The sequence below is a fragment of the Biomphalaria glabrata genome, chromosome 1, assembly GCF_947242115.1.
Source record: "Biomphalaria glabrata chromosome 1, xgBioGlab47.1, whole genome shotgun sequence".
Taxonomy (NCBI): Eukaryota; Metazoa; Mollusca; class Gastropoda; family Planorbidae; genus Biomphalaria; species Biomphalaria glabrata.
This window is the reverse complement of record NC_074711.1, coordinates 41772636-41796194: the sequence shown is the minus strand read 5'-3', so window position 1 is coordinate 41796194 and position 23559 is coordinate 41772636. Positions and strand designations below refer to the sequence as shown.

The following is a 23559-nucleotide window of genomic DNA, read 5'->3' as shown; positions in this document are numbered from 1 at the left end:
TATTCCCGTTTTTAATATTTTTGAGTTCTGGTTATTTTCAGTTCTCAGTCCGATAATGTTCTCGACATAGATACCGTCAACCTACGTGATCAAAGACTAATATAGGGGAAAGCACTAACACTAAAGTTTAAGATTACAAAGAGAGTCATAGCACTTTGATTGGAGCTCATATATATCTAGGGACGTGAAAAAAAAAGTAAATATGGGAATTATTTCCCTTGGTTACAAAACCCGCATTGATTGGTTCTATTCGTAAACCGTTTTGAAACTGAGGCGGCGGAAAATAAAAGCCTTGCCCGAGATCTAGATTCTATGGATTTAATGGATTAAGTCTGTTGTACCTTTCTAAGCTAAACTATTTTTTATGCGATAATCTACAATAATATGACGCTTAAAAAGTCCAGGGTAATTCGTTTACTTTTTGGATTTAATCTAATCTATTGCACTCACTGTGACTCACTAACTTATTTACTTAACTAAGCCGCCAGTCTAAGCTAAATCACTAGCTAGATCATTAGAATTTGTCATTAGATCTAGTAGATTCTAGATCTAGATCTAAGTCTAAGTTAACTAAGTTGACTAAGTAAGGATAATTCACTTAGTCTTAGTCCTAGTTAATCAGTAATTTACTGTAAAGTCAAACAGTGAATCGTAATAATCGTATTAAAATGAATTAATTATATTAGATCTAGAATCTAGATCTAGTTAGACTCTCTACTCTCTCTATTTATAAATATTTTAATTATAGTTATAGAATCTAGATCTGGATCTAGATCTAGATCTTGTTATAGAATAGATCTAGATGTAGATCTAGATCTAATTCTAATTAGACTTAGACTAATTTTAGTAATTTAATTCATTACAATAATTAATCATCATTCATCATAATTCATGTGAAAATGAAACAAGTCCAGTAAATTGAGTGAATCATGAATGACTCTGAGTGATGAACTTGATGAAGTCATTGAATTGAAGAACTTCACTTGAACTAAAAGCCGAACCGTCACTCTCATGACTCTGAGATTACAGAGAAATTGAAGCAAAGTGCCAGTGACTGAGTAACTGAGTAGGCAGTGGCAAGCAATGTGAAGCAACTTCATTTAAAATTTCTAATTCTTAACACATTTTTCATTTAGTTTTAGTTTAGGATTGTTTACCTATCCCTATACTCACATACTGGGCCTATACCAGTATAATTGAGTATAATACTGTTATACTAGTTACTCCTTACTAGTACTAGTTATATACTTATACTAGAAATATTGAAGTTATAGCTTACTACTAGATAGACTAGATCTAATTTATATATATATTGTCATATTGAAAAGCTGTTTTAATTGTTAGGCTATTTCTCAGATTTTCTCCCATTAAATTTCACATTAAAAAAATAGATCTAAATTTAGTCCTCAACATTCTCATTCTAGATCTAGTATTAGTTTATTAAGACAATTAAGTATACTTAATTGATTTGATACATACTAGTAGACTAGACTAGTATGTATCAAATCAATTAAAGATCTCTATATAAAATATCTATCTATCTTATCTAATTCTAGATTTCATTCTATGCATTTCTGTTTCTATTCTAGAAAATAGATCTAAGCCTAAATCTAAGTATTAGACCTAGATTTAGATCTACACTCTAGCGTATGATTAAACAATAATTTGATTTTTTCTACTTTATCTGTTGCTTCTCTAGATCTATTACTAACTAAATCTAGATCTACATTAACGAGTTTTTTTGCTTCATTATCTATATTAATAAACAAGGAAACTTCGTTTTTATTATATTTTATAAGTATTTTATTACTACTTTTGGCATTCATATACCAAGAGCGCCATCCAAAATAGCTTAATAATCACACGTGATTCTTATGTAGATATGGATACTACAAATTACTAACCAATATAAATAATTACAAAACAAAAATAAAAAAGTTATCATATCTGGAACACACCCTAATTTTGAAACTAAAAAAAAAAACGATCTAGTAAATCAATCCCGTCAAATTTGGTATCAAAAGAATCGCCATTTTCTCCCCGACAAAATGGTACTCTAATCTAGAAGGTCGGTTAAAAAATAATGATGTTTTACACACTTTTCTGACGGTAACCGGTGACGCGACCGAAATCACGAGGACCAGCTTTTAAACACACTTCCGGCGCACAAAAATAGCGATGTTGAAGTACCTAACTAGATATCTAGATCTATACTTATTTAGTATAGTAATAGTCTTATACTTTATAGTGACTTTACTTATACTACACAATATTTTACAATATACAACAGTGATGCAGAGACTTATTAAATCGGCTGGCTGTATTATGGGCATCACTGCTAACTAGATTGGTTACTAGATGATAGATCTAGATTCTAGATCTATTCATTGCTGGTATTGCTATAGTATACAAGATAAAGATCAAACACAATATAGAGTAAAGTGCGAAGTTCGATCAGCCCCGATTTGTTGAGAGGTTCGAACAGTTCACTTTTTATTGCTAAAACCTTTTTATTTGAATGTTTACCAAATTACTACTATATTGCTACTGCGCATGCACCTTTTTTCTTCACTTCCGACACATACTATTTCCTTTTCCTTGTAAAGGCTAAGTTCATGGTGAGGTCGAACTCAGGAGGTGTGGAATTATTCTTTTTTACTACCCGGTAGTGAAGGAAATGGGTAATGGGCTTAAGGCTATTTTTAAGTCTGATGGCTCATCAGCTTAAAGAGACTAATTTGAAGTTGTGGAGAGTGGGAAATGGTGTTCTTGCGCTGGAGTAAAAGAAAATGACTTAATAGTGAAAATTAAATATTAAAACATGTTTTTAGATATATTTTCTTTGATCTGTTCGAACCTTCCATCAACCCATTAGAGCTTACTAACTGGGGAAAAATCCGATCGAGGTAAAGTATGCTTGGCGATACCTACCCTATACTTCTTTGACCTCATATTTAATTTTAACTAAGCCTAGTGATACATTAAATCTGATCTATTTTTATAGAAAAAAGGACAAGGAATTCAGAGATACTATAAGTTTTTTCATAGGTCAGACCGTTACAGTGCTATAAAAATCCAAACTTGAAAATTGCTGCCAGCGGGCTTAATGCTTTCGAACTTCGCACTTTACTGTAAATATATATATATTATATCAAGATTTTTAAAGTGTTCATTCATGTAGATTCTATTTTTATGAAATTATTTCTTTAAATTAATCATTTATTAATTTAATGTCCAAATCATTCTAGATCTAAACTTAAAACTCTAGATCTAAATAAAATAAACTTAATCACAATCAACTTAGATCTATTATCTATTTAGTAAATTTTTAAATTTTGGTAGATCTTTCTAAAAGACAACAAAACACAAGTTTAAGTTTTAATTGGCTTTTATTTTTTACAATAGTTAGCATGTCATCATGGGGTCCAATTGCTATAGTAACAATGTCTCTAATCTCTTCATTTCAATTGTTGTTTGTGATGCGGTCTTTACATGAAAACTAACAATAACATTTAATAATCACAAATCTTCTGGAAGCAAAACAAAATGTACAGATCAGTGTATAGATTAGTAGATAATGGACTTAGATCTAGATGTATATAATCTAATATGATACTTAGATTATTCTAAAAACTTTAAAAACTAATGCTTTAAGTTTAAGAGCCTAGTGTGGCAGTGCAGCTTGTTTCTGCCATGTATGTTTGCATGAAAGTGTGTCACACAAGGAAGTCTCCAATGAACATGTATGCTAAATATGCATTTTTATTGAAATTGAATTATCTCCATCTAAAGCATTGCTAATAAGATTGCTCTTGTTTAAGAACTCTGCAGAGATTTAACAGCTTTCTCACATTTGCTATTTTAAGCATTTTTATTGAACCCAAAGTAAAGTTCCTATTTATTCATGTGTACAGTTTAATGACTAGTGAAACAAACAGAAGTGTTGCTCATACTTTTGAAGCATTTCAAAAACTCAAACATACTTTGATTTTATAACACATTAATTTTGTATAGTTGTTAGAGAAGTTTTGTGTGCTTTACTGTAAAGCTCATTAAGTGTAATTTATTTGTAACATTATTTAAATAATATACTAATAAATAATTTCTCCATAACATGCCAGTTCACAAACACAGGTGTAGAAAATTTCCTACAATTTGTGCAAAGTCAGTTCCCATCACTGGTTTCAACACTTTTAGTATTGAAGAGAACTGTCACTGATTTGGCTAAAAACATTTTAAATGGAATGCAAAGTAGCTTCTTGTATGATGTATCTAACCAACAGAATATGCTAGTTATAGATCTACATATCTACATTCTAAATAAAATTTACTTATGACATTTTTTTAATGCATGTAAGCATTTGGCCCCAATATTGCTGCAATGCAGATAATTCTAGTGCCATATTAAATTTTGAGGTCGTAGTGAACAAGTGATAAACCTCTTGGCTACCAGACAGAGGGTTCCTAGGTTTGAAACTCTGAAGTTGGGGTAATTGTCTTTTTTGATTTTGGGATTTTAAGGGCACCTCTGTGTTCAAGCAAGTCTATTGGGGTAACTAACATTAGCTGGAGAAAGTAAAGCTGTTGGTCATTTTGCTGACTCATTAACCCTAAGATGACCTTTGTATCTTCTGCCCTATAGATTGCAAGCTCTGATAGGGCACTTTACTTTATTCAATTTTGTCAAGCTCATGCTGCAATGTCTAAAATGTATATTTTGATGTGAATAAGTTCATGCATATCTTTTTATATTTAATATCATTATGTAATAACAAAGTTGTTTCTGTATTTTAGATGGATATGTCCTTGGTAGCCCAATTTGATGACCTAGTGAGAAAGGCAAAAGTTCTGCAAACAGGATGTGAATCAGGTATTTGAACAACTTGTTTAATAAGTGTGTAGAAACAGGAATATATTATACTAGCTGAATATGTACAGGCCTTAGTCTGTGCTGCAGAAGCTTTTCCAATTTTCATTTTGTCAATAGCTAAAACACATCCTTGTTTTACTCTGCTCTTGATACAGAATGGCATAGAGGTGGACCTGTCAAACTGTACAGTGCCCTGCATATTTTCATGAAAAGCAGACACCAGTATCTGTAGCTTGTTTGGACAGCCAATTTTCTCTAGTACAGCAAACTGACCACTTCTGCTGACAAGGTCAAAGCCTTAGTCAAATCAATAAGAGCTATATAGAGGGGCTGTTTTTGTTTTCTGCTTTTGACCTGTTATAGATCTACCTGCCCTAAAGCCAAACTGTGACTCAGAATAAACTTGTTCTGACAAGATCTGCATCCGTTTTAGTTTTTCTCTTGCAAAAGTATTTCCAATTATGCTAAGCAGTGAAATGCCTCTATAACTATTACAGAGGGGGGCACCTTTGGTTTTATAAATTGTAGCTAAGTTTGAATCTTTTTATTCCTGATGACTATTCATTGTTTCCAACACAGGTTTAGCTGTTCGTAAGGTGGCTTGATTAGGGCATGCTTTCTAGCCTGGATGGCTTCTGCAGGAATACTGCCTCTGCTGGGGGGCTTTCCCCTGTGTAAGCATGTCAATGGCTGCGCTCAGTTCCTTTACCGAGAGCGTTTTGCCTAATCCATTCAAAACTAAAAGTGTTGGGAAGTTGAGAAAGCGGTTGGCCAGATGGTATTTTCAGTCTGATATGTAGTGCTCTACCCATAAATAACAAATTTATATTATTAATCTAAGGTTCACTTTTCCTTTCAGAATTTATTACTTTTGCTACTAATCAAGATGAAGCAAGAAAAAAATGGCTCAGTTCTGAACAGAAATGTGAAAGCCTAGAGGATAGAATTAAACGTGCAGAATCACAAGTAGCATCGCTAGATACACAGTTGAAACATGCTAGGTAAGTATATTCATAACATTCTCAATGCATTTTTTTAAATACCTGTTATACATAATTTAAATAAAACATTAACTGCATTTTTTGTTTATCAATTTTACAAGTAACTTGACATTAATTTTATAAACACATAGACATTTAGTTTTAAATTTCTTGTTTACATTTAAACGTGAAAACCTTTTTCAGAATGCAAGCTGAATATGAACTTCAAAGAAGAAAGGCTGCTGAACGAGAAAAAGAAGACATGGTTAGTATATCAAGCAGTGGCTTAATTATATTATCATATTTGAGATTCTGCCCATTCAAAATTTTATTTTTTATTTCAGGATCGCCAAATAGGAGTTATTAGAGAATTGTTGAATGATAAGAACAGCAAAAGTATTCTTCATGAAAATGATAGGGACAGATTAGCAGCTATTGCAAACAGCCATCGGCAGAGTGCACAGTTGGATACCAGCAATACAAGGTCTGTCTATTATTATTTGCAGCTTTTCAATGGTAGTTTTCAATAGCAGCAGAATGATACTCTTTTTTATTTTCTACAGGTTGAATACAATTATGGAACATTCTGCTTCGTTTCTGTCTGATGTTTCTTATGACAAGACAGAAGAAGATCCTTTATGTGAATCCAGACTGAGAAATGGGAAAAAGTTTAAGCGTCCGTCTGCCCCTCCAGCTGAGGATATGGACAATACACCACCTAAGAGACAGAAAGATGAGAATGTAAGCATGTCTAGTATCTAGAGTCAGAAATCTTAGCCATTAGCAATTTGTCTCTTTGTTTATGTACCATTCTATTTCTCCGACAGGATCATAACAATTCTATTGTGACAGCTGTCATTACAATAGATGCTGCTGGCAAACCCAGTGCCACTATAGAAACAAACATGGGACCAAAATTAAATAAAAGTTTTAGTGAACCTTCATTGGATAAGAGAGGGCATGATGCAGGTAATATATGATCACATTTTGTATACATTTGTTTTAATGCTACATATCAGCATATAAGTCAAACAGAGCTGCATGTCTTAAAAATATCTTGAATGAAATTTATTTTTGTTTCCTTTTTTTAACTTTCTGCCTGTATTTTTTTTTTATTTTGGCAAAAAATAAAATAGAGCAATGGTTTGCAATATTAAATAAATTTTGTGAACCATGTAATTTAAAAAATGTTTATATGCAAAATATTTTTGATCTTATTAGGTAATAAATGTATTTTTTTTTATATTCGCTCAATAATTTTCACCAAATTCAGATAGTGGAGCTGATAGTGATGATGATGTTTATGGCATTTCACGTAAGAGCAGTGCTAACAGAAATTTTAATGCACAGCCAAGGAAAAGTATCCTGAAAAGCACACCTGAGTAAGTTGGTGCTTCTAGTATTGAAAGGGATCTACACCCATGATAGATAATTTTAAGTACATTCCAATTGTGTTAATGAATTAAAATTGCCATGTTTTTCAGGACTCCCACTTTAAGAAAAGCCAACTCTGCAGGCAGGGGATTAAATCGAGTTCATATCTTTATCTCTAAGACTGTCATCAAGCCAGAGATCTGTGTTCCTGTACGTACCTTTTTTTTTTTTGATGTTCATTATTGAAACAGTGAACAATGTTAATCACATTCATGCAAATTGTTCTCTTGTTTAGTTTAACTTTTCAATTCAGTTGCATGAGCAACTTTGTTTTGTTTGAAAAAGCTTTTGGACTACTAGATTTTAAACTTGGCTTCGTAATCAGGGTCTCAAGTTTCATTTTGAACTTAAAGGTTTTTAGGTCACCCTAAAGTTTCCACTTTGGGGAAATTGGGACAGTTGAGGAAAGTTAAGTCAGTATCTATTTGTTTGCCACATGCTTTTTATTATCTGTCCCGTGGTCTGAATGCTTAACATTATCTGTCCCATGGTCTTAATGTTATACATTATATGTCCCATGGTCTGAATGTTATACATTATATGTCCCATGGTCTGAATGTTATACATTATATGTCCCATGGTCTGAATGTTATACATTATATGTCCCATGGTCTGAATGTTATACATTATATGTCCCATGGTCTGAATGTTATACATTATATGTCCCATGGTCTGAATGTTATACATTATATGTCCCATGGTCTGAATGTTAGTGGGCATTAATTCTGATTGAATTGTGGACTGTTGATGAAGCCAGACCCCTTGGACTGATGGGAGGTACTTATTAAATTATGGACTAACGATTTTGAGATGGATCATCCTGAACACCAGACTTTGTCATGCCAGTATTAGGATTACAAAGATTGTTGTTTTGAATTTAGATGTAGTTTCCATTTTATTTTCACATTTCTTTCATTTCTTCTGTTTTTCTTTCAGCTTTATCTTTTAATTTCTATTTGGTTTTAACTTTTCTTATAATAAAATATTTTGTGTTTCAGTGTGGGAAGCGCATCAGATTTAGCAAACCTGCCATGAAGTGTAAAGGTAAATGTCTTACTTCACTGTCATCTTCTCTTAGCTTACTCTTAGCTTTTACTTTCTCTCTAAAGGATCATTTTAAACTTTGTTTTCTTAGATTGTCGTGCAGTATGTCATCCAGAATGTAAAGATAAACTTCCTCTACCTTGTATTCCTTCCTGTCCCAGCACACCTGGATTTAACAAACAGTCTGAGGTTAGCACTCTCTTTTTATTTGGGGACAAAATATTGAATAGATAACTGAAATGTATTTAAAGCTTTGGTTAAGGTTAATGAGCATATAGTCTAATCAAATTGCTCTCCTTCTGTTTTAGGGCCTTATTGCAGATTATGCTCCGTCAGAGAGACCAATGATACCCAGACTTATTGTAAGTATATTGTTGTAAGCATGGATTTCTAGGGGATTTCAGTTTTAAATATTTGAAAATAGTCATAAAATTTATTTGCATTTGAATGTTTGATATTTTTGGTATCATGTACAGGTCAATTGTGCTAATGAAATTGAAAACAGAGGTTTGCAAGAAGTTGGTATTTACAGAGTCCCAGGGTAATGATAATTATATATATATTTTTTTATTTAAATGTTGTCAAGTTTTCACTTACAATTTAAAATCTCCTAATATAATTTGCTTCATAAAGCTTCAATATTTTTAAATTATGATTTTTTCGTCCACTACAATGTAAACCTGAGAATGTATTGAAATCTACCAGAGGTGCATTTGTGTATTGGTTGAAAGGTTGTGACTTAAAATGGGATGATATCCTAAATGACCTAGTAAAAGTCTGGATGTAGGCCTATATACTGCTCTAAGAAATTTTAATATATATATGTAGGTTAGATCTTGACAGTACATTCTCAAAAGAAAATTCTATAAAATACATGATTATGGCTAGATTAAAAAAATAAATACATAGTCTTGAAGTAATTTCTAGCAACCATTTAATTTAACCATTTCTACTCAAATATAGGAAAATAAATGTTTAACTCCATTTAAAAAAAATATCTGGGTAGTCACAATCTGTATATTAATGTTAATTCTTTTAATTCATACAATAACACATATTTCTATTTATTAATGTAGCTCTGATAAGGATCAAAAAGAGCTGAAGGAAAAGTTTATCAAAGGCAGATCTCCTAACCTTGTAAGTTAGATTTATCATGTATTAATATTGGCCCGTATTTACATTTCTATTTTATTAGCAGTGAACTGCCCAGAAGCTCATAGGAGTCTCTTCCCTTGAAACAAAAGCAGAAAAAAGAAAAACTTCTAGACCTGTGCAGAAGATATTAGAGAGAAATTTTGATTGGTCAAAATATGTAAATAAACATGCTGGGCTGATGTGGAGACTTACAAGAAATGAAGCAGTTGCTTTTGTTCAGTCAAGAGAATTATGGTTTCAACTTCAAATACATAGTTTTTTTTCTATAGTGGGTTACTATTTGAAATCTTTGTACTCAGAACAGCTATCATTTTGTTTGGTTAGCATTATATTTTCAGAACTATTGTGTCATCCCAGAACCACATTCAAATAAGATTTCCACTTTGCTTCTTCATGTCCCACCAATGTGACTCTGGTGTAATGTATATGAAATGGATAAAGAGCTGGTCAATGCATAATCACCAAGTTGCATTTAAAACCTTAATTTTAAATGTGTTAATTATGTTCTACTTAAGAAATAGCCTAGTAAATATTTTTTTTTTACACCCAATCATTGTTATTGTTCTTGGTTTTTATAATCATGATCATCAAGACGTCTGAGGACCTACATCTAAATCTTCTAGATGCTCATTTTAAAGTTAAGACTAAATCTTATAAATTGTATTTCTATATCTTGACTAAATCTTCTCCTAGATTTCAACTTTATATCTAAAAGTAATCTGCTTCTAGATGTTTCAAAAAAAAAAAAATCTTTATTTGATAACTTAGCTTTTTCTTATGTACTTTGTGTTTGTTTTAAAACTTGCTTGAAACAAAATGCTTGCATATTTTAGGCCTCTATGGTTGCTAAAGGAGAACATTTCTCTCTTTATTTTAGTCTCAAATCCATGACATTCATGTTGTGTGTGGCTGTCTTAAGGAATTCTTGCGTAGCTTAAAAGAACCTCTCGTCACTTTCGCTTTGTGGCCAAAGTTTGTTGAGGCAGCAGGTTGGTCATGGACATGTTTGTTCTTCTCTAGGCAATTAGTTTACCTATTTAGTTTAACTTTGTTATTAATGAAATAGGATTTATTAATTTTGTAATCACTTATGTTCTGTGTATACAGCAGACAGCATTTATTTATATTACCTATCTTCTTTGTTGTCGGTTTGAGAATACAAATATTTAAAAACCCAAACTGTTTTTCAATTGGGTGATTCTTGTATGTCTGTATTATGTTATCGATTGGGATATTATTACTAACCACCATTATCATTACAATTCAAGTCACACTTTTGGAGTGGAACCTTCTGGGTAGGTGGGAGGATGGGATTCTCAAAAACGGTTCTAACAATTTTCCTAGAAATTTGACAGTTTATCTTCATGGTTGGTAAAAGAAATACTCTTGTTTGACTTGTTTTCAAAGTATAAACAGACAATAATTTAAATTTGGCTAGAAAATTATGGGGCCGGATAAAAATGTTCTTTTTTTTTTTATCTAACATTCATTATTAACTCTTTCTCTACCTAATTATTTACCACATTCTGATGGAATCAACGTTTGTATCATCGGTTAGGAGAGAAAGAGTTAAGAACAAAATAAACACTATTTGTATAAAAGAGGTATTGTCTTAAAAAAAAAAGATTTTTTAATACTGTTTTTCTTGTTTTTATAACTCATTGTAAAGTCTTTAATTTTGCTGGAAAAATTGTTAACAATGCCATCCTCCAATTTTTGTAGACATTCGATCAAGTGAGAGCTGTCAAGAAGAAATGTGCAAACTTGTCAATTATTTACCTCAAGCCAATAAAGATACTTTAGCTTTTCTTGTACAACACCTTCAAATGTAAGTCAGTGGATTAAAATCTAGCAGTAAATGACATGCAGAGCCTGTAGATAGACCTAGGGATAAAATCTAGCAGTAAATGACATGCAGAGCCTGTAGATAGACCTAGGGATAAAATCTAGCAGTAAATGATATGCAGAACCTGTAGATAGACTTAGAGATAAAATCTAGCAGTAAATGACATGCAGAGCCTGTAGATAGACCTAGAGATAAAATTTAGCAGTAAATGACATGCAGAGCCTGTAGATAGACTTAGAGATAAAATCTAGCAGTAAATGACATGCAGAGCCTGTAGATAGACTTAGAGATAAAATCTAGCAGTAAATGACATGCAGAGCCTGTAGATAGACTTAGAGATAAAATCTAGCAGTAAATGATATGCAGAGCCTGTAGATAGACTTAGAGATAAAATCTAGCAGTAAATGACATGCAGAGCCTGTAGATAGACTTAGAGATAAAATCTAGCAGTAAATGATATGCAGAGCCTGTAGATAGACTTAGAGATAAAATCTAGCAGTAAATGACATGCAGAGCCTGTAGATAGACTTAGAGATAAAATCTAGCAGTAAATGACATGCAGAGCCTATAGATAGACTTAGAGATAAAATCTAGTAGTAAATGACATGCAGAGCCTGTAGATAGACTTAGAGATAAAATCTAGTAGTAAATGACATGCAGAGCCTGTAGATAGACCTAGAGATAAAATCTAGCAGTAAATGACATGCAGAGCCTGTAGATAGACTTAGAGATAAAATCTAGCAGTAAATGACATGCGGAGCCTGTAGATAGACCTAGGGATAAAATCTAGCAGTAAATGATATGAAGAGCCTCTAGATAGACCTAGAGATAAAATCTAGGTAGATCTAGAGATAAAATCTAGTAGTAAATGACATGCAGAGCCTGTAGCTAGACCTAGAGATAAAATCTAGGTAGATCTAGAGATAAAATCTAGTAGTAAATGACATGCAGAGCCTATAGCTAGACCTAGAGATGAAATCTAGGTAGACCTAGAGATAAAATCTAGGTAGATCTAGAGATAAAATCTAGCAGTAAATGACATGCAGAGCCTGTAGATAGACCTAGAGATAAAATCTAGCAGTAAATGACATGCAGAGCCTGTAGATAGACCTAGAGATAAAATCTAGCAGTAAATGACATGCAGAGCCTGTAGATAGACCTAGAGATAAAATCTAGCAGTAAATGACATGCAGAGCCTGTAGATAGACCTAGAGATAAAATCTAGCAGTAAATGACATGCAGAGCCTGTAGATAGACTTAGAGATAAAATCTAGCAGTAAATGACATGCGGAGCCTGTAGATAGACCTAGGGATAAAATCTAGCAGTAAATGATATGAAGAGCCTCTAGATAGACCTAGAGATAAAATCTAGGTAGATCTAGAGATAAAATCTAGTAGTAAATGACATGCAGAGCCTGTAGCTAGACCTAGAGATAAAATCTAGGTAGATCTAGAGATAAAATCTAGTAGTAAATGACATGCAGAGCCTATAGCTAGACCTAGAGATGAAATCTAGGTAGACCTAGAGATAAAATCTAGGTAGATCTAGAGATAAAATCTAGCAGTAAATGACATGCAGAGCCTGTAGATAGACCTAGAGATAAAATCTAGCAGTAAATGACATGCAGAGCCTGTAGATAGACCCAGAGATAAAATCTAGCAGTAAATGACATGCAGAGCCTGTAGATAGACCTAGAGATAAAATCTAGCAGTAAATGACATGCAGAGCCTGTAGATAGACCTAGAGATAAAATCTAGCAGTAAATGACATGCAGAGCCTGTAGATAGACCTAGAGATAAAATCTAGCAGTAAATGACATGCAGAGCCTGTAGATAGACCTAGAGATAAAATCTAGCAGTAAATGACATGCAGAGCCTGTAGATAGACCTAGAGATAAAATCTAGCAGTAAATGACATGCAGAGCCTGTAGCTAGACCTAGAGATGAAATCAGGAATTGCAACATTGAAGGGATAACCATTTGGAAATTCCTTTCTGAGCAAGTCTTTTTTTTTCTTGCCCACTACTAGATCTCTCTCTATAATTCTGTTTGAAATTTAAAAAAAAACAATAGTGTTTTTGTTTGTGTATTGCTTCTTTAGAAGTGCTAAATATCTCTTTTTATGTGGCATAGACATTGTTTTGTATGTATAGTACATAAGCTATAAAGGAACTGTAGATTAAATTAAAATTTTATCATTTTTATAAAAAAAAAACCCAACTATTTAATGAGATTGAAATAAAGGAAAGTATTAAATAAATAGATATTTTATATAGGAATTTCAGAAAAGTGATAAAACCCAATGATTACATTAATTAAAAATATGCTAATAATAGTTAAATCATGTTATGAAAAAATATTTAAATTGATGTATGTATTTGAGTCGATATAATGTGTCTGTTTAATTCACGTAAAACTGTCTGCTGCTGACAAGACCCTGTTTCCTTGTGTGCTGTTACCTTTTAGTTTTTAATTAATTACATCTATACCTTATAGTTGTATAATGGTTACATTAGCTAATACATATTTACAATAGTGCATAACTGTATAACCTAAGTGTATTTCAGACATTAAACTTTTTTTTTTTCATTTTAAAATTTATGTGAAACATGGCGCCATTGTTTGAATTCCAATCCAAACATCTTGGGTGTAATTCTTTTTGCCCTTAAGCAGTGTCAGAAACTATCTACCCATCCCTAAGAGAAGGGATTATATGATATAACTCTGAATCAAACATAATAATAATACATAATAATGAAAAAAAAATTTTATGACTTAATTCACATAAAGAAAAAACAACTAATAAAAGTCATTAGAAACTTCAATTTATAATAGAGAAAAATAGTTCTTGGGATTCATGAAATCATGAGTAGGTCTACAGGGCTCACTGACATAAATATCACATATTTTGTTGCATCCCTCTCTCCAGTTGGAATAGATCTACCATCAATTTTAGATCTAGCATTGGATTATTTTCTTCACTATCGCTACTGTCGGTTTCAAATGGCTGTAAATATCATAGTTTTTTTATCCTGAAACCTTAATATTCCCTTGGTAATCATATTCAATTATAGGCTAAACATAAGCCAAATATGTTCCATTTTTGTAGGCTAGCGAACAAATAAAAAAAAAAAAAAAATCCATTACGGTATAAAACAACCAGAATTTGGCAATTGCTGGCAACTAGTTGTCTAGCAGTAAAGGCCACTTAAGTTGTTAAATGTTTAAACTGGGTATTTTTATATAGATATGAGTGTTTTTAAATAAATATCAGGCTTGCTTCATCTGGGAAACAGAAAAGTGATGGTCATAACTATACATTTGTCAGAAGAGCTGTGTGTAAAAAAAATATTCTCAGATGAGTTTGAATCACTTGCTATCAGTGAGGTGTATAAACATTTCAAATATAAACGCATACAAAAACTCTTTTCCATTTTGTTCACAGTGTTGCCAATACCCCTGCATGTAAAATGCCAGCTTCAAACTTGGCGAAAGTTTTTGGTCCAACTGTTGTTGGTTACTCTTGTGCTGAGCCAGAACCAATGCAGATAATGAATGAAACAAGAAAACAAAATCAGGTAAGTTAGCAGGCACAGCTTTAGGAAACATTCAACAAAGAATTGCATTTGAAGGAACAAACCAATGAGATTTGCTGATTGTTCTGTTAGAAAATTGTTCAAGGGTTTGTTTTTTTTTCTTTATGGCCATTCAGATTTTAAGCAGCCAATACAATTTCCATAGCTGCATTAATATTGTTGCCAGGAAACTCTTGAAGGATGACAATCTTTTTGTATTAATTACATTATTTTAACAAGTCTTCAGAGCTTGCTTTGAGTTGGGCTGGAGACAGTTATACTTATCTTTTCATGTCTTTTTCTAATATACCTTTATTTTTTGTATCCAGTATCAAAGGTATCATTGTTCCTAACTCATGTTGTGTAATCTACACAGTTGAATGACAAAGTTGTTCTCTGTAACATTGTGGCTGTGTAATAAAATACATTAAAACTTATTTATAATTTGTCTCTTTACTTTAGAGGCCATTAAACAACTTTGATGGATTAAGTTTCATATTCTGTGTTTGCAGGTCATGGAGCGTCTGCTAGAAATACCAACTGACTTTTGGGCTGATCTTTTGGTTGTAGATGAAATTGGTTTATATCCAAATAGTACACCATACACTCCTGACAGTGTACAATATGGTGAGTTGAAGTGCACTGCTTGTTGCAACTATTGATACATTATTTCATATACAATTTCATGTAGGTTTGTTCTTTTGTGGAAGCAGTTGTCTGCTGCAGACAAAAAAAAACTTTTTGTAAAGTATGCACCTTATAACTTCTATACATAATATACTTCAATATTTAAAAACAAAATTATTCCAATTTCAATCTGATTAGGTCTTCGAAGTATGCTGGGTCCTATCAATACCCCAGAGAGATCTGAATTGTATGGGAATGATATGAAACGAAGTCAGACTACACCAAGGTAAGAACTGAACCAAATTGTTACATTCATTTACTCCATGTTTAGTTTTTGATTTGATTCAAATCTTTTGTCTTCTGTTACGTTGCTTAAGTTTTTGTTGTTGTTGATATCATTGAAATATTTAAGTTGAAGCTTTGACAATCTATCCTGTTTATTAAATGTTTGTTTTATTTACAATCCCATTAAAATGAAATCTATTTGTAAAGCTCTGGTTCTCAACAGCATACTTGTCCATGTTAATGGATGAAATCTTTTATTTAAAGTTACCTTGTTCCTCAATTTATGTTTTCATTGGTAACTTGCTTATTGTCTAGCTCAACTTAATTACACTGGGATTTGCTTGTAGTGCTTATGTTTTAGTTTGCTTTATATTGTCTGCAATGGTATCAATTCATCTAGTCTTGACAGGTTAAAATGAGTTCTATTATGTCTAATGATACAATTCCTCTTTACTAATGTGATCATGTATCAACCAATGTCAGGAAATGTGTTGATAGTTCAGTTTTGATTGATCCCTAACAGTGAAATCTTTTGAAGAAGAAACATGTTAACAGCATTGCTATTTGTGTTGCATGTCACTTAACAACTTTGTCTAATTACTTTGGAAACAGTCAGTCATTCCAATTCAAGGGGTTTCAATGTTTTGGAAGGATTTCTATATAACAATCTGTGTTGGAGTGTATACCTATACAAAGTAATATGAAGACAATGACAAAGACCTACTCACAGGGTAGACATGCAGTTTGATAACATCAGAATTGTTATGCTTGTATCACATACATCTATTTCTTACTTGTTCTGTTTGTATTGCAGGGACTTGAGAAAAGCTCAAGTGGGAGGAAAGTGGGTATACTCTACCAACTAACTTGTATGGTCTCTCACTATAGTGCCTGCATAACTCTTGCATAATCATATCTCATACCATCATTTACTCCTGAGGAGAGCCAACAGTTTTTAGGCACTGGCAAATGTAATCACTATGCATGTCACTATTCTGTAACATTTTTACTTATAATGTAGCCCATTCATGTAGGTCTGTCGCCTGACCACATTAGAAACTTCATTCTGTCAAGCAAATTGTGTTATTAACAAGAGTCCTGAGTGTGTAAAGAAAAGCAGACTCTAGTGGTGGGGCTTCGAGTAAATGGTTCACTCCCCTTTATTTCTATTATCAAAGTTGACTGTTGTCTGTGTAAACATTTTACTGAGGGTCAGAAAGAAACTCATTTGACTGAGTGGGATTGAGTTTGAATCCCCATGTAGATAAGAAATTTTTTTTATTTGAGATTTGACTTGCGCTGAATTGCATTTGCTGAGCTTCTTAAGGAAGTATTGAAACCTTTCCTCAAATGTTACACCAATCCATGTACCAGTATATTATTAGTCACCCCTGCCTAACGTGTGAGAGAAGTTTTGTATGGCTACTTTAGAGAGAGATTAAGTAGTCTATGCATTCAAACTTTTAATGGGAATAAATCTTTATATAATTGTAGGTTTTGGGTTTAAAATAGGTTTAGAAATGATAATTAGAATATATAAATAACTTTCTTCAAACATGCAAAGTAAAATTGGATCCATGCATTAATGCCGTATACAGAATAAATCCTTTTAGTACATTGAAAACACACCAGTACATCAGGGTAGTGGACATGTTCTATGAAACTGTATTTTAAGATAGTCAATAAAATAAGCAGAGAATTCTTTGAATGTTTAGTTAAAACTAAAAATAGGCCTAAGCCTACAGCTGTATTCAATATTTCATCATTGCATGTTGTCTTCCCTTGAGTAGGCTCATCATGTATTTAGAGTTATCTGTCTACTAGGACAGAGCTATCTTTCTCCTATGTTTATATATCTAGTCTTGTGCAATCATTGGTTAGGGCTGGGATGATACATTTACCTTGATACTTGATACTCATTATTCTTTATATAACAGTATGATAATAACCAATGAATTCAAATACTAAATATTTGTTAGTGACTTATTACTAGAGACCTGTCTCCTTATTTACTAATTATTAGCTAAGAAGACAAGAGCTAGAATATAAAGAATATATATATAGACAGATAGATTTTACATTTATATAAATAGTTTAGTATTAACAAACTGTATGCAAACCAAACATAACCATGTGTCTGACATGTCAATATTTAAATATGTTAATAATATTTAAATGATGTTGATGAATACAATCTCAAAGAACTTGAAATCAAAAAGGCCATTATCTATACCACAAGTTAAGTCCATGGGTGCTAATGGTATTCAAAACATTTGAATTCATTGATTGTATGCTTTCTAAGGACTCTTGCTGTATAGTTGCTCCATGTTTAACCTTACATTGTGGACTAGGCTACACAGCATACAATTAAGTTAGTATACCAATAAGTAATACCTAAATTATTTACTCAATATTTACACAGATTGTATAATGTCTTGGCAAAAGCATTCTCTCTCCCCCCCCCCCCCTTCCCAACTCACACACACACACAAAGTGGCCCCAGTGCTATTATCATACCCTTTTTAGTCATAGCTGAGAGGGGACGTGTTAGTGGAGTAGAAAGCTTAAAATAGTTAGTTCCCTTTTCTAGTTTTTATTTCCTTGGCCAAATGTTTCCTATATTCTATCATCTGTTGTAAACATGCGCTAAATTTGACAGTGGAAAAAAAAGGGGGGGCATAACGTTGTAAAAAATAGAATAAGATTTTTTAAGATTATAAGATAAAATGATTGAGGAGGCTGTAGTTCCAGTCAATGCTTTGACAGCAGCAGTACATAATGCTTTAAGGATTATTTGCCTTGATATTAAGTGACTAAAGATGGTTTGAGTCAGTGTGCAGTTACTTCCTTTCATTACTTCTGGCACATTCATAGCCAAATAAAATATAGCAATCTGAAAATAGGTTTCTGGAAAACTTTTTTTTGTTTTTAAGTTCTGTTTACATGTACGGTAACAAAAAGATATGTTGACACGATGAATCTTATTACCTGTTAGAGACACTTCCATATAGAGTAGTGCACAGTGAATGCTACATATAAAAGATCTGATGAAATGCAAATGTTCCCTCTCAGCTTCCTATATTTCACTTGGCATTGCTCCTGGCAGTGTAGCATTGCTTGCATTGGCTTCAAGCTTCCTACTAACCTCTAAGGTTGTCATATACTATTTCAAGTCACATTTTCTTGTTGCTAGAATCAATTTGATGCCACCACTGTTCAGTGACACCCATGTTGCTCCTGGCAGTGTAGCATTGCTTGCATTGGCTTCAAGCTTCCTACTAACCTCTAAGGTTGTCATATACTATTTCAAGTCACATTTTCTTGTTGCTAGAATCAATTTGATGCCACCACTGTTCAGTGACACCCATGTTGCTGCTTTGTAAATCCTACCAAGGCTGTGAATTCTTTGTCAAGGTAGACAATCCATCCATTCATCTGATACTAACATTGTTTTTTTTTTTTTTAATATATATTTATAATGTTTAAATAGCTAAACTGATTTGCTTAGGTTTGATTTGTAGCTTTGCCCCATATATTCAATGCATTGCAAATTTTTTTCAAGAATTTTAATTTGAAGTCTTTATATACTTGTATAGATTTAACTAGACTTATTTATTTTTAATTACTTGTCAGTTTCAATGAAATGTTTATACTAACCCATGGGTTACAATAGAATAGATTATATGTTATGTTACAATGTAGAAATATGTTTCTACACTGGGGATAAAATAACCTTCACTGTAGCCTTCACACTTTGAAAACATCTTATGATTTAATATTGTTTTGACCTAAAGTAAAGGAATGTTTCTTTGACTATAAAAATAGAAATGTTCTCATGAAAAGAGAGACAAGAAATGTAGTTATTGTTGGTTTGGTTTTAGTGCAAATTAATTTGTTCACTGTAGGGTAGGAAATAAAACAGGAATATTTTCTAGTTGACATGTTAGTTTTTTTTAAATTTTAAACAATTTACTTTTCTACATTTCACAATTTCATCAAATAATTATTCTTTCTTGTAATTATACTTACGTTGCAACTAATATTGTCTGTGATCTATTTTACGTTCTATGATTCTTATTACTTTAAAAAAAATCTGTATCTATTTCTATGTCTGAGTGTGTGGGTTTGTTTTATTGTGTTGAAATGATTATATTTATGTTATTACCTAAACATCATGTAAATATGTGAATGTATGAATCCATTCAGCTCCTAACATTTGGTAGAGTAAGTAAATGTTTGCTGACACTAGAAGAAAATATTTTTATTCTAACAACCTTAAAACATTTACAACTGGGAAAGTACTGGATTTTATCTCAGAAGTAGGACTGACTACTAACAGTTGATTTGGGCCAGGTCTATATATACATATAAGCGGATATGTGAAAGTGCAACATTAAGATCATTAAAAGGAGCCCCATTTATTAAAATTCGAAGAAAAAAAGTGGTGCTCAGGAAAGAGAAAGCAGGACGTGAAATTCCATTATAAGAGATATACACTAATTCATGGGCTAATAAAAAGTATGTTAGGTTGATTGTAAAAATGTGGCCTGTTTATATAAAATACAAATTTTTTTAAAGTAAAGAAGTGGGTGTTCCGGCCCGGTACGTGACATTTTGGCGTTGGGGATGTTTTGGCACGAGATCTAATTTGACGATAATTTAATAAGCACGTAGCGTTTATAACGTATTTATAGAGTATTTATTTCACTCTACCATAATGTTGTATGTATAGTATGTATTCTAACACTGTCGAGCGATTATTTTTTTTTTATAAATATAAAGGTTTTGCTTATTTCATGAATAAAGGCCTATAATAAGTCAGATTCCTGAATGGTAATGACATGCTATCCACTCCCCTTTATTTATATGTGAGTTCTGCTAATCGCACTGGATGACATTTTTCTATTTCTTTCCAAAAGACAATTTTTTTTATTTGACATTAGTGTAATACTTTCATATAACAAAAACCATGTTAATATCTAAAGCTTTATTACGCTGAATGACGACAATGACTCCATACATAGTAAAGATCAAGACACGGAATGCGGTCAGTACAAACTCTAACTTAAATCCACCAATGTAAACAAACACTAGGGGCAACAATAGATAGAAACAAATTCACGACACTAAGATACTTTGAAAAGACATATTTTGAGAAATTGGGTAGGGGTGATTTGGGTGACACATTTCGCATTGACGCAGGTATAGTTAAACAAATGAAGATAAAGACCAGCACTGGGCGTTGGTGTCATGCGTCTGGCGATCATCTCCTTAGGACTGGTCATGACCTGTGACACATATCCCGCCCCCTCTCTTCTGTGCACAAGTAAATGATGTGAAACACAAACACACATTTACATGTAGTAAATGATAAGTCACATTGATTAATGGACTTGTTATAGCTCACATAAAAAATAAGGTTTTAGGAGCAGATATAAAAATAACTACTCAAATAACATATATAATGTACGAAAGCTACTAATGTTGTTTTTTTTTCACTATTTTATACTGAGACAAGAATATATATATTCTTAACCCCCCCCCCCCCTTCTTAATAACTTAATGATGGCAGCCTGGTGTTATGTAATGTTAGAGATTTAACAATACTTAAATAATAAACTTAAATACCAAAAATAGCGGACACAAATATTTCTTCCTCTGTACGTGAAAAATATGTCTTAACACAAACACTCATGCAAAACATAGATATGCATATTTGTTTTTAAAGAAATAATACAATAAATGTACTTTATGTATTTTGCGCCAAAACGGCCTCGCCAAAACATCCTGCTTCGGTTCCGGACATTTACACTAGATTCTTATTAGCTTATTTTTTAAAAATGTTAATACATGAATTATTTCAACACTTAAACAACAACACTTAAACAGTAACTTGTACAGCTTTGAATGTTGTTACTGTACATGTTCTAGAGAGGATGGGGTCCTTGAAGGCCACCACATGGCCTCAATTGTGCAGATGTACCACAAAACCCAAAACAGAGTGTTGAAATGGCTAAACTTGCTAGAGCTCCTAAAAGAAAACAATTTACATTCTTAGTGACTGGCTTTGTATTTCTACTAATAATTGTTTCTGAGATTTTTTTTTACTGATTGTTTTGGTCGCTCAATAATTGAAAGCCTAGTCTTCAACTTAAGGTCAATCAAATTTGTGTCTATTTCAGATATGCAACCAAGTCGTTTGAACCTAAAAGACCAAGTCGCTTCTTTGACTCTCCAGTGGTCAATTAATCAAGTTTAGCATGTGCAAGTCTTATGATTGGTGTAGAGTACTGGTTTTATATAATATGATGTATTTCTATAGGAGTTTACTGTTTAAACTTTTGATATATGATATATATTAATTTATGTGCTGATAGCGTCCTAGTTTAACTAGTTATGTTATAATGTTCAATGTTATACTCGATTATATCTAAATTATCGACACCCCACCAACCTAAATGTCCCCCTTTTTTTTTTGTTGAGGTTTGACTATTAAAACTAAGACAAGATCTGACAAAACTGTAAAGCTGTTAGACTTAATATTTGAGTTTCATTTTGTGTGTGTGTAGAAGTTGAACCGTTCAACTATTTCACTCATAGCTTTGAATGAATCAAGTCATGATGTCAAAGCATTTTATTGAAGAGCTGTGTTCTCTCTGCAACTGGTATACTGTAGGATTTCAGAGCTCTCTTTGTTGTAAATAAACTGGCAATGCTTTCAATTTATTAAGTTAACTCAAAATTATGCTTTTTTTTTAGTGTGTGCCTTAACTTTAATTGATTAGAAAATGTTCAGATGCCACATAAGATGAACAAAAAGTTGTGCTGCTGTAGTGGAAAAAAAGTAAATTTAAATATTTTATTTCTCAGTGGATATTTTCATGTTTCTAGGTCTGATCTATTAATAAAGACTAATTTAAAAAAAAAAAAAAAAACATTTTAGATTTGTAGATTAAAAATGTTGGAGTTAATGTTTTTCTGTATTCACATGGCTATTGTACCAATAAATTGTTTACAGCTTTGCATTTAGTAGACTTTGCAAGGTTTTAGTGGATATTATTTATTAGTGGTAGCCATTGATGCATCTAAATAAATGTTTACAATAAATAATTATATTGAATTTTCTGACACATATCTTGCTTGTGTTGTGATTTTTGTTTCAAACTATTTGAGATACAAAATTTTAACCATAAAATAACAAATAGTTCAGATTTGTCCAGATATAGCTGTCAGAATTTCATGAAGACTTGGATTGATTTTGTTTTTCAAATATGAATCACAGCACACATTGAATAGAAGGGAAAAGTTGTCACACCTAAATATAGAAGTGAAGAAGCAATTGAACATTCATCTTTATCTGGAAGAAAATAGACCAGTTCTCAAAATTTCAAGCATAATGGTGCCTATACAAATAGGACCAAACTTCATTTTTTGGTCTCAAAATCAGATACAACAAAAAGCTGTTCCAGAGGTTGAAGTACTTGAGGACAAAGATATTGAAAGTCCAACATCAAGATATTTTTAGATTTTTCAAAGTTCTGATGCAACAGCTACTTTATCCTTTACTGAAAGCAAAAAATATTAATTTTTAAAATCAACTATGCAGGCAGTTTTTTTTCATAAAAATACACCTTTTTTACAACTAAAAACATGGGAGACTACTTTACCATATTTTTAATACATTTATGGGAAAGGTTTTAGATTTTTTTTTTTTTTAAATTTTTTCAAATCGTATTACTAAAT

General features: G+C 32.2%; 1 protein-coding gene across 4 annotated transcripts; it reads left to right on the top strand.

Annotated features, from left to right (window-relative positions):
• The first annotated feature begins 244 nt into the window (after positions 1-244).
• On the top strand, positions 245-22944 carry LOC106080083 (rac GTPase-activating protein 1-like). 4 transcript variants are annotated; one of them, XM_056037117.1, is made up of 22 exons: positions 245-405; positions 4795-4870; positions 5730-5871; positions 6055-6115; positions 6195-6334; positions 6414-6591; positions 6678-6819; positions 7124-7232; positions 7335-7434; positions 8283-8328; positions 8420-8517; positions 8637-8690; positions 8805-8869; positions 9405-9465; positions 10361-10472; positions 11206-11311; positions 14775-14907; positions 15417-15531; positions 15730-15817; positions 16631-16660; positions 19148-19230; positions 21999-22944. In XM_056037117.1, the coding sequence occupies exons 1-21, from the start codon at positions 385-387 to the stop codon at positions 19197-19199; spliced, it is 1929 nt and encodes a 642-aa protein (XP_055893092.1). In that variant the 5' UTR covers positions 245-384; the 3' UTR covers positions 19200-19230; positions 21999-22944. The 4 variants fall into 4 exon arrangements, with proteins under 4 accessions (XP_055893092.1, XP_055893104.1, XP_055893084.1 ...); XM_056037129.1 differs by lacking the exon at positions 16631-16660; XM_056037109.1 differs by lacking the exon at positions 19148-19230.
• Positions 22945-23559: the final 615 nt, after the last annotated feature.